This window comes from Ptychodera flava, chromosome 11, assembly GCF_041260155.1.
Source record: "Ptychodera flava strain L36383 chromosome 11, AS_Pfla_20210202, whole genome shotgun sequence".
Lineage (NCBI taxonomy): Eukaryota > Metazoa > Hemichordata > Enteropneusta > Ptychoderidae > Ptychodera > Ptychodera flava.
The window spans coordinates 29,482,766-29,510,369 of NC_091938.1; the positions used below are offsets into that span (position 1 = coordinate 29,482,766).

At 37.5% G+C, this 27,604-nt stretch overlaps 2 protein-coding genes across 2 annotated transcripts in view; both read left to right on the top strand.

The window, feature by feature from the left end:
* LOC139144471 (cadherin EGF LAG seven-pass G-type receptor 1-like) overlaps positions 1-16,497 on the top strand; it is a 33,066-nt gene extending 16,569 nt beyond the window's left edge. The window contains exons 13-18 of the mRNA XM_070715170.1: positions 14,035-14,161; positions 14,364-14,461; positions 15,271-15,376; positions 15,576-15,703; positions 16,048-16,137; positions 16,470-16,497. Of these exons, the coding sequence (XP_070571271.1) occupies positions 14,035-14,161; positions 14,364-14,461; positions 15,271-15,376; positions 15,576-15,703; positions 16,048-16,137; positions 16,470-16,497 (577 nt within the window). The remainder of the gene's footprint in view (positions 1-14,034; positions 14,162-14,363; positions 14,462-15,270; positions 15,377-15,575; positions 15,704-16,047; positions 16,138-16,469) is intronic.
* Positions 16,498-17,022: 525 nt separating this feature from the next.
* Positions 17,023-27,176, top strand: LOC139143104 (uncharacterized). Its single transcript, XM_070713260.1, has 6 exons — positions 17,023-17,085; positions 19,186-19,271; positions 19,456-19,585; positions 24,830-24,871; positions 25,211-25,396; positions 25,828-27,176. Exons 1-6 carry the CDS (start codon positions 17,065-17,067, stop codon positions 25,915-25,917), a joined length of 555 nt encoding a protein of 184 aa, XP_070569361.1. The 5' UTR covers positions 17,023-17,064; the 3' UTR covers positions 25,918-27,176.
* The last annotated feature ends 428 nt before the right edge of the window (positions 27,177-27,604 follow it).

The following is a 27,604-nucleotide window of genomic DNA, read 5'->3' on the forward strand; positions in this document are numbered from 1 at the left end:
GCGTGTATTTATGCAGGAAATCCAGTTTCTCAGATGTCTGTATGCAGGCCGTTGTTACAGTGGCCTCGAATGATCTTTTCCATGACATGTACATGGTTGGGTCGCCTCCAAATGTTATTGGTTGTTGTAGTGGTAAACGTTGACGGGCCATCATTTGGGCTATCTGCGTCAGAGGTTGCATGTTGTTGTTCTGGCTTGTTGTAGGTGTCTGTTGATTTGAAGTAGGTGTAACTGTCTCACCTGATTCTGTTGGTGTTCCCTGTCCTGGTTGTATCAGTAGAGGGGATGATTCTAAGTCTTTGTTTTGTGCTTTGGGTACGAACTCGGTAAAGTTCAGTGTTGGTAATGGATCATGCTTCATTTCTCTTTTCATTGCAATGTATCGTGATACATGGTCGTTTGATGACTGGTCTGGTGTAGTAAGTGTCTGTACTGGTAAGGAATTTTCTTCCGCTACTTGCTGGAGGGTTTCTGCGTCGATCCTTGCCTTTTCTGCTTTCATTTCAGCTTCGATAACTTTGATTTTTGCTTGATGGTGAGCAATTGTCTTCATATACGCTGCCTCTCTTGCTGCAGAGCGTGCCTTGCCTTGTGCCTTTAATGCGTTTGTTCTGGATGATGTTGATGATCTGGTTCTGTGTGAACTACGTAAGCTGCCTTGTGTAGATCCTCGTTCGGATGGTGATTTGAAGATGAGGACGCTGTTTTCAGCTCTCCTTGTCTTTGCATCGTTAATGTATTCATTTGCTTGTTCAATGTTCCTATTGAAGCTTATTTCCGTTAATTCTGCATGCTCCTTACCTTCTGGAGTCTTGTCTTGTTGATAAAGTCTCTAAGTTTGTTCCAAGTTTGTTCGTATTCCTTGGAAAGTGTCTCTGCTGTATCAATTTTGCGTTCTGTTGGGTCCTGCATCCCCCTGAGGTCGATAAGAACTCCCCTTGTTTGGTTCCAAATGCTCGAGAGGGCCTTTTCAGTGTTCAGGGTAGCATAGAGCAGTCCTCCTTCGTTTTTTCTACTGTCCTGTAGAGGGCGCCCTTCAGCACGGGCAGTAGATCCACCTTCAACAGTGGTGGCCGTCCGACTGGGCACCGCCCCTTCGTTTGTTTGTTCTGAGGTATTTTCTGTCTTAGAAATATCTTCTTAAACTTCATTTTGAGATTCTGTGTGAGCTGGTTGTTCAGCTCCTTCGACTTTATTTTCTTCCATTATAGTTTCTTTGAGTCAGTTGTAGTTGGCTGTATATGTGTATACAGTTGGCCTACCTTGTAGCCTATATGCCAGTGTCCGCTGTGCACTCGAGCCAGTGTCTTGTCCAATGGTTCACTGGTTTTCACTTCCAACGATGTTTCACTTGCGACGATTTTTCACTTGCGACGATTTTTCACTGTGGCGGAGTCCAGTTACTTTTGTATCCGCTAAGTGCCAACCACTCCAAGAAATAACCACCCTCAGTTGCTTTAGTTTAGGATAGGTTTATTCAAGAAGCGGTGAAAACTGGGTAAATAAAGAGATTAAAATACAAGGTCATTCATTGTCTACATCGAAGAGTCGAGGTAAATCGAGTTCAAAGTAAACGGAATAAAAGAACTAAATTCTACTAAAATATCTAAGCACTGCATTCAAAACGGTCCTCTAAATAATTGGAAAGTCATAAAAGGAAATCAACTTACATCGTTGCGCCTACAGTCCTACTTTTGGCTGGAGTGTTTGTGAGATCCACGTGGCATGTCTACTTGCTTTAAGACAGTGGAGGAAAAAACGTGTCTGTGTAATTTAATCTTTAACCTTTTAATTGTTTTACCAAGAAGTTGCTTGACCTTTGTGTCAGAGGGCCTTAAGAAAGATAGAGGGCGATCTTCAGAAAATCTAGTAAGGGTCATGAAGGGTCAATTCAACACATTCACACTATTCCAGACGGCTTTTCTCTCAGTCATCTACTTTATATTCTAAATCACTGAATATGAACATTGTACAGTATACATGACCTTCTGATTAGAGGAAGTATGCTGAAATTGAAATTGCTCACCAGTGTTTTCCAGAAATGTGTAAATCTGAATGTATGGATTTTGTCAAAATACCACAAGAAGAGAGACAGCCTGCCATGAACTGGGTCAAGTGGACTCAGTCAGTCAAGTGAACTGTTCAACTTGCTAATATCACTCAAACCAGGACACTTGTCAGACAATGACATATTTTTTTTCAAGCACAAGTAAATGCCATAAGTGTACATGATTTTACAAATATATGTGAGTCTTTCCACAGTTAAGCGCAACATTTGACATTCCCAATTTTGGAGCTCTAGCTTTTTCAATGATAACAGCATTCGCACAGAATGATATTATTTTTAGTTAGTACTACATATGAGCATATATAAAATATAATATTAAAGCTGTATGTCCAGCTCAACAAAAATTATAGATTTTTATCTTTGTATATATGGCCTCTATTTGCTCACCATTTTGTGACATTTTGTACCCCTGTTACACTAGGAAGGGATATTTACAATATTGATACCATTTGAATTGATTTCAAATGCAATGTAGTAAGGTATTATAAGCAATTACGAACTAAATTTATTCTTGGAAAAAAACACTAGGGAAAGGGCCAAAGATTATGCCAAAAATATTGGCAACTTGTGTAACAATGTCTGTCCAACTCTATGCGAATTGATAATATGAGAACAATAAATATAGTGAAGGCTGTAAGCTGCAACAAACCACTCATACATTTGACTAACAATGAAATCTTCCACTATGTAGCATTCTTTATTCTGTCTTTATTGAAGCTTGGGTTCTCTTGCAGTTAAAAATATTTCTGGAAGGCGTCTGTCCACATGTTACTCGCGTTACCTCATTTCCAAAATCAAGATTTAAAAAAAATTCTTTTGGTATACATTGCTGAAATGTTGTCATTTGAGGGTGCCCTAAATTTCATGTTTTATGGCGCAATTGAATATAAACCAATGGCCACCATTAGTATTACTGAGAGCACCTGAATGGCAGGATGTCTGTCTCTTTGTTACACGCGTTACCGGTGTTACACGCGTGGAAGTAATTGTAGTTTAATTAAATACTGGATAGAATAATGTTAATTTGTTTTTAGTGTGACAATTCTATCTGTATCAGAAAGTTACTGAAAGCTTTCTTTACAACTATTGATGCACCTCAGATGCCCATATCGTTTATGAACAAATTGGACAGAACTGATGATGTCTGTCCAATGTTACATATGTTATCCCATAGACAATACAGGGGGTCTTCCCTCTGTTGTCTATATGGTTATCCACAGGGCCAATTTATAACAATTCACTTCATAATTCTGAGGTATTTAACTTCGTCATGACATATACATATAAATCAATCAAGTACATTTATTCAGATTGGAACACACACAATTTGTGTATAAAGCCAATCCAGTGTCTGTCCATGTTACATACGTTATGCTAGCTGCCATAACATTGCATCAGATATCCTCCTCTTCTGATAATATTTAAGATTAAAATATCTTCTGAAGTGTGTTTCTAGTTCTTGTAGACTAATGGGTTTCTTTCAAACTTGCAGAGGGATGACAATGGCATACATATAATCAAATACAATACAATGTCACGTCTGTCCATGTTACACGCGTTACTGTTGCTGCGACAATTTGCCCTCCTCCTTAAACAAAGAAATTATTTATCTTAAAAAAATATTTTTAGATGACACACCTGTAGTACTGTCCACCAATTCAACTTTTAGATTCAGATTAATAAATTTAATATTTGACCTCATTGTCACAAAGTGGTTGCACTTTACTGTGGAGTGACTCATGTAGGATACCATCATCTCTTCTGATGACATCAGTGATGTTCTCAGAAACGTTTTCACTGTAAGTTTGTTAATGCTTAATGTAGAACTCAGTAATCAGGTTGTTTGATTTGTATTTTCAGTGTGTTACCCATGGTATGAATAAGATCTATAAACTGATATTTTTGTAAAGTGAATCAAAAATGTACATGTATTTACATATCTTTAAATAGTTTCTTGAATATAGTCTGTTTGCGATAGAACAGCATCTTGTTACTGGGTGTGAAAAACCAAGAAAACAAACATTGCACCGAAATTTGGTAAAAAAAAATATATTTCGAAGAAGGAAAGTGAAAAAAAAAGTTGCCAGCATATGCCCTGTAGAAAAAAAATTATTCATGGTGAAGCAGGTGGGAAACAAATAATGGCTCTCCACCAATCTTCCAAGCCCCCCCAGGATATCAAATGGTCCACCCCTTAGTGGAATTCTCACTGTGTGTAGTTTCAGGTGGTTTGTTGGAAAAAGTGACTCCATGCAGTTCCAACAGACGTTCAGTTGGATTACGAGTATACGGCGTGTTTTGCTCGCGACGTGTTTCACGTTTTTCTGTCAAAGAAGCGATGATTGATGGCCATATTTCACTTTCATCGTCAAGGTTGTCGGGGACTTTACCATTATAGTACTTGCGCAAGATTGCTGTGTCCGCATTGACAATCACCTGTCTTACACGGCCGTATTTTAGATATTTTTCTGGGTCGCTGTTGATCAAGTGTGACGATATTTTGCTTTCGAAACTGTTTCTCATTGACTCTGCTGTCTTCTCTTTCACTTCCAGTTCTGTTTGTAAACATTTCAGTTCACCTTCAGCTTTTTGCTTCAGCTGTGCTAGACTTGAAAGCTCCCTTTTGCTATCAGTATATGGAGATCAATTTCGCCACAAACTACTACACTGTCACATGGCGATTTTTTCGGACACTTCGCCTTTGTGTGACCCGCTCTCATATTACAGTTGTGGCACAGTTTCAACGTTGTATCCTTGAAAACATCAGGAATAAACAATTTTTCCTCGGCACGGTATTTATCGCTCAAAGCTTTTACTGCTCTTGCCTTTTCTTCTACCTGAAGTCTTTTCCGTCGAAGGTCCAGATCGAATGGACTTTGATACACCTTTAGACGTTTGTTTTCAGGCTGACTCAGGTCACCCGTACCAGCGCTGTATGTCAGGGTACGTCTCGTCGGAGTGACACTAGTTTACGTCTTCAGTCAAAGAGTCTGCGGTAGAATTCTTTTGTCTTGCAAGTCTTACCGCGGGTGATGTTCCCTCTTCAACCCGTACATTGACGGTGGGGATGTTCCATGTCGAGAACAGGAACAATGACGCAGAAAACGATGGAAGCTCCGATTACACAAATCGACAAAGGTACCTTCGATATCCTTGTAGCTGATGCGCAGAACAGAAAGTCGGGTTAGATACGGGTACCTCCTGCTGGATAAACTTGGTGAAACCAATACAGTCCATTTCATGCAAATCGTTGTTTGCTGCTTGTGAGTCTTTCCACAGTAAAGCGCAATATTTGACATTCCCAATTTTGGAGCTATAGCTTCTTCAATGATAACAGCATTCACACAGAATGATATTATTTTTAGTAAGTACTACATATGAGCATATATAAAAAATAAATTAAAGCTGTATGTCCAGCTCAACAAAAATTATAGATTTTTATCTTTGTATATATGGCCTCTATTTGCTCACCATTTTGTGACATTTTGTACCCCTGTTACATTAGGAAGGGATATTTACAATATTGATACTATTTGAATTGATTTCAAATGCAATGTAGTAATGTATTATAAGCAATTACGAACTAAATTTATTCTTGGAAAAAAACACTAGGGAAAGGGCCAAAGATTATGCCAAAAAATATTGGCAACGCATGTAACAATGTCTGTGCAACTCTATGCGAATTGATAATATGAGAACAATAAATATAGTGAAGGCTGTAAGCTGCAACAAACCACTCATACATTTGACTAACAATGAAATCTTCCACTATGTAGCATTCTTTATTCTGTCTTTATTGAAGCTTGGGTTCTCTTGCAGTTAAAAATATTTCTGGAAGGCGTCTGTCCACATGTTACTCGCGTTACCTCATTTCCAAAATCAAGATTTAAAAAAAAATTCTTTTGGTATACATTGCTGAAATGTTGTCATTTGAGGGTGCCCTAAATTTCATGTTTTATGGCGCAATTGAATATAAACCAATGGCCACCATTAGTATTACTGAGAGCACCTGAATGGCAGGATGTCTGTCCTCTTTGTTACACGCGTTACCGGTGTTACACGCGTGGAAGTAATTGTAGTTTAATTAAATACTGGATAGAATAATGTTAATTTGTTTTTTAGTGTGACAATTCTATCTGTATCAGAAAGTTACTGAAAGCTTTCTTTACAACTATTGATGCACCTCAGATGCCCATATCGTTTATGAAAAAATTGGACAGAACTGATGATGTCTGTCCAATGTTACATACGTTATCCCATAGACAATACAGGGGTCTTCCCTCTGTTGTCTATATCGGTATCCACAGAGCCAATTTATAACAATTCACTTCATAATTCTGAGGTATTTAACTTCGTTATGACATATACATATAAATCAATCAAGTACATTTATTCAGATTGGAACACACACAATTTGTGTATAAAGCCAATCCTGTGTCTGTCCATGTTACATACGTTGCTAGCTGCCATAACATTGCATCAGATATCCTCCTCTTCTGATAATATTTAAGATTAAAATATCTTCTGAAGTGTGTTTCTAGTTCTTGTAGACTAATGGGTTTCTTTCAAACTTGGCACAGGGGTGACAATGGCATACATATAATGAAATACAACACAATGTAATGTCTGTCCATGTTACACGCGTTACTGTTGCTGCGACAATTTGCCCTCCTCCTTAAACAAAGAAATTATTTATCTTAAAAAAATATTTTTAGATGACACACCTGTAGTACTGTCCACCAATTCAACTTTTAGATTCAGATTAATAAATTTAATATTTGACCTCATTGTCACAAAGTGGTTGCACTTTACTGTGGAGTGACTCATGTAGGATACCATCATCTCTTCTGATGACACCAGTGATGTTCTCAGAAACGTTTTCACTGTAAGTTTGTTAATGCTTAATGTAGAACTCAGTAATCAGGTTGTTTGATTTGTATTTTCAGTGTGTTACCCAGATCTATAAACTGATATTTTTGTAAAGTGAATCAAAAATGTACATGTATTTACATATCTTTAAATAGTTTCTTGAATATAGTCTGTGTGCGATAGAACAGCATCTTGTTACTGGGTGTGAAATACCAAGCAAACAAACATTGCACTGAAATTGGTAAAAAAAAATATATCTCGAAGAAGGAAAGTGAAAAAAAAGTTGCCAGCATATGCCCTGTAGAAAAAAAAAATTCATGGTGAAGCAGGTGGGAAACAAATAATGGCTCTCCACCAATCTTCCAAGCCCCCCCCCCCCCCTCCAGGATATCAAATGGTCCACCCCTTAGTGGAATTCTCACTGTGTGTAGTTTCAGGTGGTTTGTTGGGAAAAGTGACTCCATGCAGTTCCAACAGACGTTCAGTTGGATTACGAGTATATGGTGTGTTTTGCTCGCGACGTGTTTCACGTTTTTCTGTCAAAGAAGCGATGATTGATGGCCATATTTCACTTTCATCGTCAAGGTTGTCGGGGACTTTACCATTATAGTACTTGCGCAAGATTGCGGTGTCCGCTTTGACAATCACCTGTCTTACACGGCCGTATTTTAGATATTTTTCTGGGTCGCTGTTGATCAAGTGTGACGATATTTTGCTTTCGAAACTGTTTCTCATTGACTCTGCTGTCTTCTCTTTCACTTCCAGTTCTGTTTGTAAACATTTCAGTTCACCTTCAGCTTTTTGCTTCAGCTGTGCTAGACTTGAAAGCTCCCTTTTGCTATCAGTATATGGAGATCAATTTCGCCACAAACTACTACACTGTCACATGGCGATTTTTTCGGACACTTCGCCTTTGTGTGATCCGCTCTCCAGGGTTGGTTGCAGGTGATATTGTTGTCGTTGACAATTGCCCTGTGCATCATAATAACGGCGGTCGGATTCTATCTGCAATTCTTAGACAATATGGGTGTAGAGTCATTAGGGGACGTTTCCATCTTAAAAAAAAACAATGCATATTCAATGCACATTCACCCCTAGACTTGGTTCAAGTCAGTGAATTTTAAAAAAATAAAATTATTTATAATAGTTTCTCTTGTGTCTCTCCTATTTCGTTCAAACCTATTCGGAATTTGCTAGCCCAGGCCATGTTTTCCCAGCGATTGAATGCGTTACCTTTGAGTTTGCGCAGTATAGTGAGTTAGTTTCTGCCTCCGGGTGCAACTCCCCCGTATAGCGTTCACCCGACACATCGCGTCAACTCCACTCACGCGAGCGTTTCAAATGAAAGCAAAATACATATTATTGCATTCACTCCACTCAAACATTAACAAATCACAGACTTGAACCAAGTCTAATTCACCCATTGAAATAGGGGTTTCAAGGGGTATGGGGCTCCTAATTAAAGTTATTTGCCATCTCGTAAGCTGTTTGCAATATGTGATTAGAGATAGCGATTAAGTGGGTGTACAGGGAAGACATCTCTGCCTTACACACTTCACTCATACAGATAATCGTTCGCCTTGAACTTCTTTGAACATTGTACCCTAATTTTCACAGAATAGGACCTATAAATATACTACAAGCCATATGTTAGTTCAAATTAATAAAAGTAGGAACAAATTCCGATGTCCTGAAATGATAATACTGTTGTTAAGGTTTACACGAGACTGAGTTTGTGCCGCTTCACTGTACAATACCTTGGCATAAAGTAGTACCGGCCAAGCTATTGGTATCTGAAGTTGTTGACTGAGCGTTATGCAATGTCTTATTTATAATATCTGTTATACCACTCTCCGCCTCGTGCCCATTGTTCTAACCATGCTCTCTAATTTCCATAACCGAATATTTTATTATATACCACCTGGCTTTCTTTTGTTTAAAAAGTGTCCGATTTACAAGTTCTTTTGTTTAAAAGTGTCCGATTTACTAGTAAATCGGACAGTTCTTTTGTTAAAAACTGTCCGGTTTACTAGTAAATCGGACAGTAGGGATTTTACATGAAATTGATAGACAGCTACAATAACGATAAATTATATATCAAAAGAAAGCTCTCTTCAAGACCAATCGATTGCATTTTGTTTGATGAAAATTGGTTCAGTACGTGCAGAGATATGTCCTGTTGAATTTGAAAAAAATCAGCTTCCTATTTAGAAATTATGCCATGGTAGACACCTGTAGTTATCATTACAACCAGGTGACCCCATATTGAACATTGTTTGAGGAAACTAGAATTGCAATTTCTAGTGCTTTTTGCAATAACTCAAGCATTTCTTATTGAAAATTGATGAATTTTTTTGTGGATATTGCTGATGAAATGTTCAATGGTTTTTAATCTTTATAAACGAAAAATATTACTTAGAATGCTGTTTACAAGGTAAACAAATAAACAATACCTGTAAACAATCAAATGATACCTGTGACATTGATCACTGTATGCGTTATGTATTGTGAACATCAACAGAAATATGATAATCATATTCCATCATATATTACTTTCCATATATGAAAAAAGTTTAGATTTATGTTTACAAGGTAAACAAATAAACAACAGTACCTGTAAACAATCAAATGATACCTGTGACATTTTAGAACTTGATTTAAATTTAACAACATATATTTTTATATTTTTTTTAATTTGAACTTCGGAAATTTTTTTTTAATTTTTTTTGTGTGATTACAACTTTTATTAAATGATTATGAAATGTCTGATTAATGTAGATTTTAAGTTTAACAATTACAGAGAACTTTTCCAAAAAGTCAAAAAAACTTCGTTCTCAACCCTTTGTCTAACACGCATTTATAGAATGAACAACTGCATTAAACTGGATGCAAAATTACGCTGCCCCGGAAATACCATAGACCCTCGAAGTGAGCGGTCCGAAATACAAACCAGTATAAAAACCAACTTTTCCAAAGTCCGGAACACCATTAATGTGGAAAGAACAAATTAATAATCTACGGCCTTGTTCTTCAGAGAGAACCAAAATAGTCCCCTTCTCGGGAACTAAAGATCGAAACTAAAATTTCAGTATAGTATCGGCAAAGTGCGGTGCATGTGAGCAGTTCAGTATAGTATCGGCAAAGTGCGGTCCACGTGCGTATGCCTACACTGGAGTATTGGCTTGACAACTTCTCAGTGTCTATCAAAAAATATCACCCGGAAATCAAACTACTTCGAACAAGATAACGTTAGAAAGGGTAAAGTCATATAGAAATATATATCTCTAGATCCTTGCGTTTGATAAGAAATCAGGCAAATCTAGCTGCAAAATCGTGAACGTCGGAACTCACAGAACATGCGGCGAAGCGCTGATTACTTGTATGTGATTCCTGGGAGTGCCCGGATGTAAAGTTGGGGTGAAACCATACTCGCTAAAAAGGGCCTTAAGCATCATTTTTCGCATCGTCAGACTCGTAATTATTGCAAAATTACAATTAATATTTATCATAAAATTAATTTTGGGGCCGAACGTTTAAGGAAATCAAGATTTTCTTTCAAAAAAACACAAACGAAACACAAAGTTTGATCACAGATTGAGTTTTTCTCGGCCGATTTTAACGTTCGCCCCCTCAAAATGAAGCCCATGATCTCTACTTTCGTACCACCCCTAAAAAATAGTGATGCGATCGGAATAAGTCATGCGGAGAGCCTATCAAAGAGGTATATATTCAATCTCCTTCGCGGGACATTTGAGGTCACCACACAACGCTCATAATGGATGCCAAAATCGCCGGTACGCGTGAGTTTGTAGTCGTGCTGCTTTGCCATTTATCGTAGTACAAAAGTAATAGAAAATTTCCCAAATGAAGTGAAAATAATAAGCTTCAACACTACAGTTTCATTTTCTGATTATTTGGTCTATTTAAGAATTAACACGAAAGTTCGGACTAGACCTGCATCTAACACGTACGTTCAACACGAATGTCACGTGACCTAAATCCCTACGGACACTATTAAACAAAAGAACTTGTAAAATGGACACTTTTTAAACACAAGAAAGTCACGTTGCGACGAGTAAAAAAAACAAATGCGAGACATTATACCAGAAGAAATTTGTTCACCATTAAGTACAGAGTAAAGACACTTTAAAAGAATCACCGGACTGAATTAATTTTGCACGACTGTACATCTCAAAATCAATTACAGGTCACCGTGAAATAATGGTATTGATTGCCAATATTACTTCTGTGTTAAGGTTATTGTTATCACGATCGTTCGAAGCTGAAATTTAAGATTTCAAAGTCAGTTATCAACAATGAATGTAGAGGTTTCAGTCGCCTTTGGTAAAATTAAATCTAGCTACAGGCAAACACACACGCAGTACCACAGTCATTGTGGATCTACACGTATTTTTTTGTACTTGCAGTTTCTGTTGCGCCTTTCTCTGACGTGGCTGTGTAGCTTGGTCTTCCGATTGTGGCCGTTAGCACTGGCGTGACAGGGGGACTTTTCTTTTCCATATTTGGCTTTGGTAGTTGAAGTGCACCGGATACAGCTTTCATTTGTACTTCATCCGCCGTATCGATATACGTAGAGCGACTCGGCAATTGCGTGTATGCTGCTCAAAGTTTTCGACCCAAATGAGCAAAGCATGACTCTAACGTCGATCTGCAAACACCTTTTCACTTCATTCAACCAACCAATCAATCAAACATAATTCATATAATTCAAATTAAACCAGGTGCTCAACACGTCATCGCACGACAATAGCAACACATGTCAACTTTGTTTTATCCAATCATGGGTTATTTTTTTATACTTTCGTTCAACAAGGTGTCAAAACGCGTCAACGTTTTCCTGCCAAAGTTTCAACTTGCACTGCACTAAAATTACAAATAAAAACTTTCGGCGTGCAAACAAGGCTCTAAAACTAGGCAAATTCGTGGTATAACACGGTCAGCGAACTCGTTGTCGGCGGTTTACGGAATTTAACGGAACAGTTTGCCATAAAACTCCTCGGCCCTGCGGGCCTCGGAGTTTTACTGGCAAACTGTACCGTTAAATTCCGTTAACCGCCTCCTACTCGTCCGCTTACCTATAGATATAACTACTTGAGATTGCATATTATCAGTGCAGAAAGAGCCCAAAAAAGTGCACAGTTTTTTAGATGCAAGCGTCCCGTCATGATATTTTTACACCAACTTATTCTCCGGATTTTAATGCGGCAGAATATGTATTTGAACATCTCAAGATTATTTTCAAGCAGCCTCTATACAGAAGTCTTGCGGAGGAAAACAAAGCTTATGCGATCTTGATAGCTACCGATGCTGTTACTGCTGCTCAGTGTTATGGATTTTACAGGCAACTTGGCTATCTCAACACTTGAAAATTTAACCTTATGCATTCATATGATGCTGTCTGTTGAGGACAACAGAGTGCCTTTAGTTTTCAGTCTTCATATAACCAAAATGCCAATTGTTTTGTATTGTAATTCAAGAATCAAAAGAATGTATATCTGAGTTTCAATATTGACTGAATCATGAAAGTTTTCAAGTATATTGTGATTTTCTGTCTTGAGTATCTTAAGAATATGTTACAGATCTGTGAATACGTGAAATTCGTGATTGTGCTTGATTATTCTTATATTGCGCTTATTACATTTCCCGTCGATGAAACTGCACAGAACGCTAAGGAAAGTTTTTCGGTACAGAGAGCACAACGTTTATGTTCCCGTCACTGAACGTATTCCGTAAATGAGCAAAATCTAACAAGGAGAAGGTTTTTATAATGAATGCAGTCGGCCGGCGTTGTTTTTATCGCCTGACACGTTTTTCTCATCACCTAGGCAAGTTAAAATTCCAAGCTATTTTGAAATCCTCGTGGATTTCAAAACAGCTTGGAATTTACGTTTCAGGCGATGAAAATAACGCCAACTGCATTCATTACAATCCCTCTCCTTTGATAGATTTTGCAAATTTAAACTTGAACACTAGTACACGTCGTTCACTGTTCTCACTAATGGAAGACCATTACTAGCAGTGTCAGCATTCAACAACGTAATGAATATCCTGACCCAAATGTTTTACGGGCGGAGTTTTCTCTGTACTATGTAATAGCCGTAGTACAGCAACCAGGAGTGCTAACACTAGTAGTCAATTATATTCGCACGTAAATATCCAACAATACCGCCTAAAACGATGCCCCTTCTACATTACCAACGCGTTGCTATGGCGACAGCCCCTTCGCCCACCGACGGAAGTGAGTATACTCGTACAGCTCATGGACGGGTGCGTTTTCGAATTCTGTGGACCACAGATTGGTGTTTATCTCCGAGTTTTATATTGTTCACCAATTCCGATATTTTCATTTTTAGATGAATGTTAGCGATCGTTTTCTAGTTTTCAAAATCGTTTACTTCAAAGACAAACTCTAAACTGGTTTTCTCTATTCGCCCTATGAAACATAAAAATTAGTGTAGTTTTACACCGTTCCGCATTCTTTATCGCGTCAACTCAGTATTCCGAGATTTTCAGATAATTGCATGTGCATTTGTATAGGCATTAGTATTTGCCACGCCAGGTTCTAAAACGAAACAACTCTTCAGTGTCCGAATATGAAATAGACGTGATATGTTTTGTTGTAAACGTCAGTGAAGTGTACGGGTAAGGTTTTCAGTGGACGCGCTGCAACTTTCACAGACTATGTTGACTGACGTGGCAGAGTGAACGCCAAGTGGGTAAATTGTTGCAAAATCTATCGATACCGAGGGTTTGAAATGAATGCAGTTGGCGTTTTTTTATCGCCTGAAACGTTTTCCTTATCACCCAGGCACGTTGTACTTCCAAGCTATTTTGAAATCCATTATAAATTGCCGTCCATAACCATAAGATAAAGTCATACTTTATAACAATAAACCAGAATTAGTGTTACTGAAGCAAAGTGGCTCAATAGTTCATTCATATTGCTTAGTGCACAAAATTAAGTAAATGCAATTTGTTTGTGCTGTTGCTGGAGTTTACGGTTATGATAAATTTAAATATTATTACGTCACATATAAAGTACTGACAATTGCCGTCCTTTCTGTCATTCTCTTCAGGATATGGACAACAAATAGTTGTAGTCTTACTGTGCGTGGTACCCACGATATATGGCAGTACGTAGAATGCACGTGTAGCCGCTTCGGAAACTTTGCTGTCATAATGACCATTGGAAAAGAGCCAAAGGTTGTGAATTGATTTTCTAGTGCAATTATTTCCTATGCTATTTCCGGTTTGAAAAATAATAAATGTTCATTTAACACATAGTATCGGTCCAAATGTCCGAATGAGGCAAATAAGCTTCTTAACTTATTAATGTTAGTAAAAACTATTCTAGGTTCTTAGTTCCTAGGAAATACTTAAACACATGCCCTTTTTCATTTTACAGCCTTTCGTGGAAGCTGCTGCCAAAGTTGTTTTGACAATATCCTGCGCACTTTCCTTATTATTCATTGTTATCAGTATCACGGCTGTTTGTATGGCAAGGTAAGAATATTGTGCTTCGCGTTTTACAGGGATTGTTTACTTGTCTTAGCGTAACTATGAATGAGAAGCAATACCGTGACAGTCAAAAGTTCATTACCCTCTTTGATGTTCGTATTTCACTGTTTTGATGGTTAATTTTTACGCCATCGTACCGGTATTCCGACCAGTTGATGATAGCAGACGGATCTTTCCCAGTTTGTTCAAGGTATATGGTATTATTATACATCGGCCATAGAGATCAACAGAATTTTGCGTGCGCTTAAAAAGCCGTTCGGAACGCCCGTTCCGTAACAAATACGGTTTCCAGGCGCCTCGTCCTCTGCGACTAAACCGCTGGTGAACGGTTTCAAGGGACCCATAGGACAAGTGCCAGAACATGTCTCGCGCGCGTTCTGTACGTACGTGTGTAGTGCACGCATTCCAGAACTTGCAGACGCGCGTCCGAGATAGAATTCCACACTAGCGCGATTAAATTGGAAGAAAGATTGTTGACATAGCACAGAAACGGTCAATACTCTAACAGTTTGATGTCCCAGTCGGGGATGTAAGATGTATAATAATAAGGTTATCACGACAATATCGCAAAGGATGCACTCGGACATTGGCGTTGCGTATCGCCCTCCGCTTCGCGTCACAGGCGATACGCCAATGTCCTTTGCGGTTATTCGTGATAACCTCATAATAGCATATATTTCTATAAAGTGACATTTTGGTAATAACGTGAGATGTAAATGTATATACTGGTGATCCGTGACACCAGCGATGAAAAGTGCACTTGACTAATCGAAACTAATTTTCATTTAATTTAGATTGACGTCCGACTTCTACTTGGTACTGGGCCAGTTAATACTGTCCTTTGGAATCTTCCCCATCCTCGTTGCTATAGACGTGAATTTTGCTGCGGGAGAAAACAAGGTAACTGAATTTATATGCACATTTATGATTTCAAAGCATTGTATATTTTTGCTTGATTCATGTAACATAGTCTGTCTATCTATGGCTTTCAAATCAAAGGTAAAATGCGATTAATATTTACATTTTTATAGGCATCTCGTTGTTAGTGTCTATCATTTGGTTACGTGTTGGCGTAACTAATGTCATCGTTTTCCCGTAGGAATCTTGTCAATTGATGGCGGCCTTCAGTCATTATGCCCTTCTCAGCAATTGCGTGTGGATGATGAACCTAAGTATTCAATTCTTCAAACGTCTGAAGCATTATGTTTATAAAAGTACAAGCACAAGGTGATTATTTGATCTAAGCTTTTCCACAATTTCCATATGTCAATGTGACATTTACCAGAAGGTTTCTAAAAACGCTGTATTGCTTTTACAGTGCATATAGTAGTTATCCTGTTTTAACCGAATACAGTACGTCTCGTAATATATCTTCTCCAAACATCGGAATATACTTCAAAGCACCACTTCAAGTATTGTTGTAAACCAAGTCACCCTGCGGAAAAGGTACTTCCATTTTAGTAGATCAAGTAGCTACGCGAGTTTATAACAAAGTGTATACAAAAGTTTAACATGGTAACGTATTTTCTTTTTCAAAAAAATACATAAAAGAATGCTCCATTGTCTTGCAGATTGGTCTACGCCTTCTGTGGCTGGGTTATACCCTGTGTTGTCTTCATTAATTGGAAAGAACAGTTTCCCGTGGATGATAAACAGCAAAGGTATTTACAAAGTTCGAAAACAGATATCTTTTTGCTCCCTATAATCTATTGTATTCCATGATGGCTATTGGTAGCTGAGCATTCGCACTTATATATAATAAAGATAGGGGTACTATCTAGTATGCGGGCTTGTGGGAAGGTTGATTAAAAATTTGAATAGATAGTTCGATTTGAAGAGGGAAAAATATGTGGGAAAGTAAGTTGAAAGGTACGCATTAGCATGTGTGTTAGTGGTAATAGGTAGCTTTTGCCATAGATTGCAAACTTAGCGGGGGTTTAATTTTAATGTTGGTTAAACATGTACGTATAAAGTTCTATTTGTTGATTCTAAGGGAAGTAGGTGAGCTTGGTAAAAAGTAACTCCAAAAGAAGGGAATAACATTTGTTGTATTGAGGTTGCTGGATATAAATTGACAGGTGACTTTGTATGTAGCTTATGAGTTAGGCATTGAATCATGCGTTTGAGAGGTAACATGATTAAGTGGTGCTGATAAGTAGCTTGGTAGGAGACTGACGCAGTTGACAGTGGTGAACAGTGGTGAATTTGGTCCCAATGAGTTTTTTCACCATGATTGGCCTAAATATAGATTTTTAAACCCCCCCCCCCGCCTCCGATTGAAATAAAATTTATAGTTTGTGCTGTGTAATTCGAAGTATACAGGTATGCGTGCAGGTAATTCCTGTTAAGGTACACCCCAGGGGTTAGCCTGGTATGCAGGTGGATGCTTAAGTAGTTTAAAGGTTTATTGGTAGACGTTTTGAATAGTAAACATCTATGGATGTAGAGAGATAATATTGAGAGCGTGCAAAGAAATCCTTCTTAACAATATGACAATTATTTCCATTATACTCTTATTTACATATTTTCCTCTCGTTAACAGTTGCTTGGTTGTCAAGTATACAGCAATCTCTGTCTGCAGTCACGCGATGGCACTTTTGGTTGCAGGGGTGAGTAATTGATAACAAAAGGTGACCCCTTTCCTGTGTGTATTTCGTATTCTTCAATATAGATTCCCCATTACTGTATATGTCAGGTAGAATTTCGTTCCTCGAGCTACTTCATCGATTCTGTGATCGAAATTGCGTACTAGTACGACCATTGTCACTAGAGAACGTTCGTCTATACCACAATCAACTATCGACAAGACCGAGAACAGGAGTAAAACCACGAAAGGTCGCCAAAACCATGTCGAGTTCAGTCAAGGGGAGGTATTATCATGGGCGTGTTTACATCAATGAACTGAACGCCGATATTGTCGCTTTACGAAAGTAATTATGGATAAAAAAAGTTACAAGTACTACATCTCATATACGTGTGACTTTATAATAAATAACGTTAAGAGACATAGAACTTAATCCTTAAAGAAAGTTCACATAGTGATTATGGGTGGCTGTCTGCGAGACCGAACGATAAGTTTTGCTGGCACAACCCTGCGGCAGTGCCTGTGACAGTGACACAACGTTTTAAAAGTTGTGCAGCAAAATTCCAAACTCGATTTAAGGTTTTTATAACGCCAATCTTGGACAATGCGGCGAGAAAACTACTTGTGCTAACGTGACCCTCATCCTGTGTAAGCCGAGGATCGGAACGAGACGTTAATTGTTTAACGGTTGACAATTTTCAGCTGGATCTCTACTACTTGTATCTATAGACGTCATGGTGTCATTCAAATTTTTGCTACAGATTTTTTTGTCAAAATAACACAATAAAACTGTCTCTAAACCACTCAAATCAGCTTCAGTTTGTGTGTGCCTGTAATATTTGTTTAATCAAATTCAATGACAACCAGAACTTGAGTGTAGGCCTCAAATCAAACGAAAAAATCGTCAAATTATGGCGAGACTTAACCCTTTAAAATAACAATTATTGGATCTTATTTTTGTATGCTCAACAGAAAGAAATACATTCTTATATGAACGTGTTTCGTGACACTGAAGTAAGCCATAAAATGTCCGAATAGCGAACTTGCTAAATGCATGGACGAAACGAAACGAAAGGAACGATACACGCCCTATGATTGGCTAGACGCTGCAATGTTCGTTCTTTTCGTATGCAATCCTTTGTTCTGATTGGCTGAACGAAAACGACGAAAGAATTTTCGTTCCTTTCGTTCACATTCTTTTTCTCGAACCTTTTTACTGATTGTCTGGAAAGAACGAGCTATTGTCGTCCCTCAAAATGTTGGCGCCTCGCTCTTAATATATATTTACCATGTAATAACTCCCGTCTTTGAAATACAAGGAATAACAGTGAACGTAGATTGAACAGAGGTCATTCGCCGTGACCTCCATTCAACTCGTGTCATGAAAGTCCAGTGGACCCTCGCTAAGTCGCGCCTCAATAAGTCGCGGTTTCGGCTAAGTCGCGGTTTACGTTATGGCTCCCATTGTTTTCTTTGCATAATTTACGAACTTCAACGTGTTGCGGTGTGTAAAAGCATGAAAGTCGTCGCACAAATCCGCACATCAATCATACAAATTGCCAATATCTACACCATAATATGGTGTCGGCCCCCCCCCCCCTTTCAAGCATTGTGTAATTCGTGTAGCGCGTCAAACGAAGTGTCAACGTGTTTCGGTTAGTCTCAGTGGTCTCATGAACCCGTGGTTAGTTTTATTCCTTGTATTTCAAAGACGGCGGAATTACATCATGGTGAATATATAATGAGAGCGAGGCGCTATCATTTTGATTAACAACAGCTCGCCCTTCCATGCAAACAAAATGAATATGCAAATCTTTCGTCGTTTTCGTTCATCCAATCAGAACAAAGAATTGTATACGAAAAGAACGAACGTTGCAGCGTCTAGCCAATCAAAGGGCGTTTATCGTTCCTTTCGTTTCGTTTCGTCCATGCATTTAGCAAGTTCGCTACTCCAACGAAATCGACAGTTAACTTTTGGTGACTTAAAAGTGCTGTTGTAACTTTCTTTAGAGAGAAAAGATGTCGAAGCACATGTAATTTTTCCTCTCGTTCGCTGCAACGATGTTCTACCGCATTCGTAAGCAAATGATTAACAGGCGTGTGTTGGCATGTTTTGTTATTTTAGGTAACCATTTTAGCCCATCGCTACAACTACAATATGTTGACAGAATTGGTCGAAGTTTTCAAGGGACCTGAGGAGAGGATATTATGGTACGAACGCAAACTTTTCTTTAAAAAATCTATCTTATTTTAAACCTAAATTCTACGGATTTCATTCTTGATAATCAAAGTATGCTGAGATGATTCAATTTGTCAGGAACCTTTCATCTCCTAAGTTATTCATATTTGCCTATACTCTTTGAAGTAAAATATTTCACACATCATTTTACTTCAGCAACAAGATCGAAACATCACTGATTCTTCATATTATCATGATCTCCTGCCGCTGTGTCAATATACTGGTGGTGATGACGGATGAACCAGTATACTCTGTCTATATCTTGGCATCTTTCATTTTCATGGAGGTTAGTCAGAAACGTTTGTCTACAGTTACCCAAAATATTTATGCTCTATTTCCAGTTATCAAGCAAGGAGAATCTCTTCATTATAATAATTTTAACCTGTAGAACTAGGAGTATTACTGTCTTTCTATTTATTTGCATGTATGCATGCATGTCTTTGTTTATATCTCCATGAGGGTACATATGTGTGTCTATTCATTCTTCATGTGTGTATATGCGTGTATATGTTTTTGCATGCTCAGTTTGTTGGACGAATGGATCGTCGTGCGTCTGAGGGAAAGGTAAAGAGAACAAATGATGATTATACAGACATTAAAATTGCTTTTTCTGTTTTAATAATCTTAGGGTAAGATGCTTCCAGATAGTTAATTTCAGGATAATATATTGCGTTTTAATGCTCTTTTATTTAAAATAATCGCAATCATACCAATCCATAATCCAATAACACTAGGTCAAAATTTGTAAGACAATAGTTGTAAACGTAGACACAAAACAGCACAGAACAGTTAGTAAATAGACGGTACACAAACAAAGTCAAATTCATGAAAGAAAGATATATGGACCTCTGGCCAAAAGACCAAGAAGTGATGTCAGGTGTTTCAAAAATAGTATGCGCATCCTGCCACACATGTGGCACCCGCCATATATCAATCTGTAAGTCAGATAGGTAGTGGTCACTAACTAAGGGCCCATGTCACCGATGCAATCAGTGATCATTTGTCGAAGAGAGATATTGTATTAATCTACCAGCTTGCGATACCTGCCAAAAACGTTTGAATGTAGAGACAAGTCTTGCTCTGGTGTAACCTTGATTTAACAGTTTGTAAGAGAGATTGCCATGTCTCTCTACAAAGTCACCATATGAACTGCATGCTCTTGCATATCGAATAAGCTGGGAAATGTATACCTCATAAGCAGGTGAGAGTGGAATATTACTGATGAGGTGTGTAAAATTGATTACACTAAAGTTGAAATCATCTCTCTTGTAGAAAGGTGACCATTAGAGTCAAATTCAAGTAAAATGTCCAGATATGAAGCAGAAGAGGCCGTTTCTGTAGTTTCTTTAAGGTAGAACGCACCTCGGGGACAGACATTCGGACTCTCAAACTTTTACTATTCTCTTCTGATATACCACATGTGGGTGTTCATTTTAAAGCTCTTGGTGAAAGAAAACTTTTCACCGGCTTAGTTTTTCGAAATTCGAAAATTTTTATTTTTCTCCATAGAGTTAACACAGGGATGGCGGCCATTTTGAATTTCTAATATCGGTAAATCTTGGGTAATTTGTTTCTCTAGTACCAAAATTTGCACGGTGACCCCCAATTTTTATTTTTGCTTTTGAAAGAGAATGATTGAAATATTCTTTGAGGAAAGTTTGAGCAAAAGTTTAAGTCTTTCACTTTCGAGGTGCATAGCACCTTAATCTCCAATTCTGGTGGATAAATCACAGCGAGATATTTACTGAATTCAGAGTTATTCAATGAAATAACATCGTCTATGTATCTAAATGTAAGGTTGAAAGTACGAGCTACAGAGACCTTTTTCTGCTTGATAAGGTTCTGGATAAATTCAGCCTCGTATGAGAACAGAAATAAGTCGGCAAGTAAGGGAGCACAGGTAGTGCCCATGGGAATTCCTATACACTGTTGGAAAATGTTTCCTCCAAATTCAACAAATATGTCGTCAATGAGGAAATCAAGCATACTTATAATGTCTTTCTTGGTATAAAAACACTTTAGCGTAAGTAATATTTTTAACAAAATATGTAGAATTATACCCTAATACCACATATTTGTAACGGCGTGAACCATTTTTGTAGAAAAATGCTTATTTGATAATGTTTTTCAAGCGTTCTTTCAATTTATCATGTGGTATTGTGGTATACAATATGAAAAATCGAAAGTTTAATAGATGTTATTTTTGAAACAGATCTTGATTTCAATTTTCCAAGAGTTCCTTCGAATTTTTTAATATCCACATTTGATTTATACCACTCCGAGAAAAGACAACATCACAGTATGCTTGAAGTCCCCGTTTAACAGTACAAAGAACAGAAGTCAGTATCTTCGATAACTCTGTTGTTGAACATTTTGAAGATCCTGCGATAAACCTAGCTTTTAAGGTGTTTTGTGGAGCTTTGGTATCCAGTATAAGCTAGGCAACTTATTATGGTCATCCTTTGTTGTAATATTAAAATTATCCATGAATGACTTATGGTTTGCCAAAATTTCAGATTTGTTGAACATTGATTGTCTGTAAGTGGAGTTGGTGGAGGTCTTAGTTACACCAAGTTCGTCTATAAGACATTCAAAATAATACTTCTTACAGACAAATACGATGTTATTGGCAGCTTTATCAGCAGGGATGACAACATATTTGTCATGGATATCATTCAAACACTTAACAGCATCAGGATCTTTAAAACAGCATCAGGATCTTTAAATACAGAATAGGGTCTTCTGCAAACATGTGATCTTAGTCGACCAATACGGCCACGCACTTTTTCCTCACAGATTTGACCATTCTGACAGTGTGTCTAGCTCTACATCCTCCCTTTTAGCCCATTTCCTGGCATATTCTTCAACAGAGTCCATAATGATCTTAAATTATGGTTCCAGTTGATCCTGCGAGGTTCTCTGAACTGGGGTCCACAAGATAATATCTTACGAAGGTGGTGATGTTCAACCAAGTTCAGATCACAGTGATGACATGGCCAACTGGAGTATATTTGAAGGGAGATGTAGAGCAGTCACAGGATGCTGGTGTTTGAAGGAATTCATCAATTTTGAAGTGCCGCAATGCCTTATTGTAATGGAATATTTTATTGGAGATTATCTTGGTGTATTGATATGACAGAATAGGTACAGACTGGTTCTTAAAGTATACAGGTATAGTTGATGTAACCTTTTTGTTGTGAAGTATATTGCTGATATTAATGGCATCAATTCCTTTGTTAGTAAATGGAAGATGTATGAAATGACTATGATCATAAGTCATAGGTTCAGCACGAACAGGCTTGTATAGTCTGTATAGTGCAATGTCAGCAATAATACTGACCAGTCTGTACGGTTGTTTGTTTGGATCTGTCAAAGACAATCCCAAGGCATAGACATGCAACCTTCTCAAGTCCTTGATGGAAAAAGCAAATAATGAAGTACAAATGTGATGGAGACCTAAAGGCTTCTTCAATAAAAGAAGCAGTTCATGAAATTTGTCATGGCAATTGGAGGTAGCTGATGTATCCAATTTAGGCCGATGATAACGCCTATGTCCGTGACTACGTCTTCTACGGACAGAAGACTCAAATAGGCCCATCACATTCACTTCTGAACAACCAGGACTTGAGAGATTGTCTATATCTTTGATGTTGTCATTACAACCATAAAGCATTGCGGTACCTGACTGTCTAATCCAGTGGTATTCTCTCTGTCTACGGAATGGTGAACTAAGTGTGGGGCTGTTGGTTGGATGGTATATTTTTTCAAGAAAACGGACACGCATAGACAAAGTGGAGTGGTCGTCCTGGTTAAAATGCTTATAAAGTTGCACATCCAAAGATCGATTCACTCCACTGCGGTGTCCGTTCATTCTAGATCTTAAGCTGTTTCCTGTTTCACCAACATAAATGAGCCCACACAATGAACACTCTATTCCATAGATTACGTTTTTGGTTGTGCAATTCAGTCTTCCCTGTCAAACTACTACTGAACTGTTCTGTAGTGATGAGCATACTACAAGTTTTGCAGTTTTTAATACCACACTTTGTGATAGAACCTGTATAATCACAAGCTGGAGATGGAGAACATTACTGTCACAGTGTCATCGGATAGCGTTTATTAGTCGCGCCAGCGGCTTACTGACTACGCATTCGCAGATTTATAATATACTATGCGGGTCCCCGGAAGTGTACCCTACTTTCATGGGCGCCGCCATGTTTTTTTGAGTGCTCGTAAATGAACAAATACGAAACGTGCAAATTATTGTTTTATGACATGCCATGTTTAAAATGTATCATTTTTATTAGCTAGTAAGTGTTATTATCCACCTTGTCGTTGATACAAAATATCGTTAATATCATGCATAAAAATAGAAAAAGGGAGAAAACTGTCGTGCATATGAACGGCGGCATAAGCAAAGAATGCTGGGATTGAATTTTAAATAAGCGCCCCCTGAGTCAATTACTAGATTCAAAAATTTCCAGTGTTTAGACGGAACGCTATAGTTTTCAGCTTGCAAGTGGAAGGTGGGCAGTGCGATTACAATTGCAATGATAATGATGACATAATACGTCCCTTGGTTAACACAATGGGCTGTTATCATGGTAAAAATTGCAAATTTATGTCTAACTTTTTTACACAGTACAGAAACTCTATACCTATATGGTCTGACATCGTGTCCATGAACTGTTTTCATCAGATGGTATACCGGTCATAGTTGTACAAACGTATATATAAAATAATAATTAATTATATTTTATCCTTTACGATTACTAATCATGAATCAATACAAACAACAGTTTTAATCCTGGCGCGACACCAAGGGCTGAGCCCTATATAATAATCGCAATCATACCAATCCATAATCCAATAACACTAGGTCAAAATTTGTAAGACAATAGTTGTAAACATAGACACAAAACAGCACAGAACAGACAGTAAATAGACGGTACAAACAAAGTCAAATTCATGAAAGAAAGATATATGGACCTCTGGCCAAAAGACCAAGAAGTGATGTCAGGTGTTTCGAAAATAGTAAGCGCATCCTGCCCCACATGTGGCACCCGCCATATATCAATCTGTAAGTCAGATAGGTAGTGGTCACTAACTAAGGCCCATGTCACCGATGCCATCAGTGATCATTTGTCGAAGAGAGATATTGTATTTATCTACCAGCTTGCGATACCTGCCAAAAAAGCGTTTGAATGTAGAGACAAGTCTTGCTCTGGTGTAACCTTGATTTAAGAGTTTGAAAGAGAGATGGCCATGTCTCTCTACAAAATCACCATATGAACTGCATGCTCTTGCATATCGTATAAGCTGGGAAATGTATACCCATAAGCAGGTGAGAGTGGAATATTACTGATGAGGTGTGGAAAATTAATTATACTAAAGTTGAAATCATCCTACTAATATTACTCTTTCTATATGACTCTATATTTCAATTTGCAATAAGTCTAAAGAATGGGTCAAACTCAGGCCAAATTATATTCTTTGTAAATGGCTAAATACTTTCTATCCTCTCTCACAGGGTTCTGTCATTTTTCTTGGATATGTCGCAACGAATGAAGAGGTTAGTGTCATTAAGTAATGTTTACTTGACATGAATTTGGCTGCCTAAGTCAAATAGATTTTTACATTATAGCCCTCGGCAAACTAAATATCAAACCATTCAAATTGAAATGTGTAGAGAGAAGATGGCTAGTCATATGTATACTACTGCTTAAGACAAGCAATCTTTTAAACAAAAAATCTGATCATATTTACACACTCTTCCAAAATCTGCAATCGCACTTTTCTATTCACAATTTATGTTGTTCTTGAAATAATTCTGCAGTTGAAGACGAAAGTGATGCATACTTAGATTAATTGAGGTCAGGACAGTAGTTTTTATAACTTTTTATACCATCAGATTTTGATTGTATTAAGAGTTCGATACTTTGAAAAAGACGAAGAATACAAACAGGCGTTGCAGGATTTTGAGTTTGAAGACTCTGAAAGACTCAAGATTCAGAAGGACGTATTAAGCGAAAGGGTTAAAGAAGGACGAAGGCGTCTTGAGCTTCGATTACGACGGCCACAGATTGCCGTTGTTGAGGTACGTCCATAGACAGGAAGTTGGTTATCCAAATTTCTAAATGCTCAGAGAGTTTCTTTCTGTCGGTAAACGTGTTGACATTAAAGAGGACAGTAAATAGTTTGTTAACGGGATCATGTGCCATGCTGTATTTTTATTTTAGTGCGTCGACATTAATTGATATAGAGACACGTCTTTGCGAAAGATATTATCAAAACAACAAATACCAATGTCATAGCAGTTCGAAATCATTTCATAATTTAGAGTATATTTTTAACCCACTCAGTCTCCCTTTTGCATTCCTCACTCTAATTGTTTGATAAAACGCCCCACAATATTTAATGCGGATTCCCAATACTTAATGTGAAAACAGTCATTTAGTTTTCGATGTCACTGGTGGATAATGGTTAAAGAAACATGACATATAATGTTTTGATGTTACTGCTGTAAAGGTCGGTTCTGGGACAATAAATCAAGCGTTTGAAGAGGGACACACCAGGAAGAATACCGAAAAGGAGAGAGTTGTACTAGAAGACATCTAGGACTAGAAGCATGACATTCATACCCTATGACCTGGTGATGTATGCGACACTTGTCCGTACAATTCATAGAGTGAACAGAGAAACCCTATGATTAAGCGACAATGTTTTTAACGGTACTATGGTTGAAAAGTATAGCTAATACTTTTCATGACATTGAGAAAGAACATTCAGACATCAGCCTTAGCTGATTCACGTGTTTTTATTACTGACAAAATGTTTTTCGATGAATGCACGGCATATACTATCACAATATATGCTCATATTAACATGCAAAAGAAGAGCAGGCAACAATACCCACAATTTGTTCAGTTAAAGAATATGAGTCAAGCATTATGGCTTATAATCGATTTCTTGAACGTCAATTATGACTACGTCGGCAACATGTGATACAGGTTTAGGTCAAAAATAGTTTTACTGCATTGTCACCGTGATATTGGAATTTTATAAATATTGTTTAAATTCCGACATACCTTGACGTGTAGGATGAACTATTGGCTAATGATTAAGGAAGTGTTTCTAAAGCAAAGGAATACCACTCTTCATATATCACACTGGTTTATGTTATTGACTAAATTATTTGGACGCTTTCGAGATGAATGGAGAAACATTAACAAGATTATCACGATTTCGTTTGCTTTTTCTTCCTTAACAAACGCTCTTAGGAGATCATTTTCAATGATGTACAGAAGAGGCACCGTGGGGAACATCTTGTTTAAAAAATCAATACTCTTGATAAAACCTATAAATACGTCAGTTAATACCATTGTGTTCTGGAAATGCACGTTGTCACTTTAAAGAATTCCTCATTACATTTAAAAAATGATCGTAACTATATGTAGAACAAGTAATCGACTTTTATAACGTTTAAAAAACGATTTGCTTACATGTTTATATTGTTATTCCTGCGAATGTATATTTTCATTTAGATTAGGATTGTTACAGAATGTAATGTATTTTACTTGTTGGATGTATTGTGTTAATTTTTAGCTCACGTGTGTAAACACGTGGGCTAATGTCATAGCGATGTCTGTCTGTCTGTCCGTGTGTGTGTGTGTCTGTCTGTCTGTCTGTTTACACGATAACTCAAAAACGCCTGAACGGATTCAAGTCAGATTTAATACACAGGTACCATATGCTACTTGCAAGAACTGGTTAGATTTTGATTAGTGTGGCTTGCATATTAATGAAGTTATGCAATATCATTTTTTTTCCGTACAATGGTTTCCCTATGGAGACGGTAATGACAGTGTAGACATATATCAAGAAATACTGCACAAATTTCATGAAACTTTTCACAGATGACAATCTCAGAACATTATGACGATACTGTGAGTGTCATGTCAATTATCTTCTCATTTGCATATTTAATGAATTTTTGTTATTAGTGACATAACTCTGAAATTCCTGCACCAAACTTGATGATACTTGCAACAAATATTGATCTGATATATATCTAATTATACTTAGAAGCATTAGGCAGTGTCAAGTTAATAAATAGCTCATTTGCATATTTTATGAAGGTTTGGAATTAGTCATATAACTCCAATATAACTTCACCAAATGTGATGAAATCTGCTGCAGATACTGATCAGATTGATATCTAACTGTAGTGTAAAGCATTTAGTAGTGTGAAATTAATTAAGGATTCATTTGCATATTTAATGAAATTTGTAATTAGGTATATAAC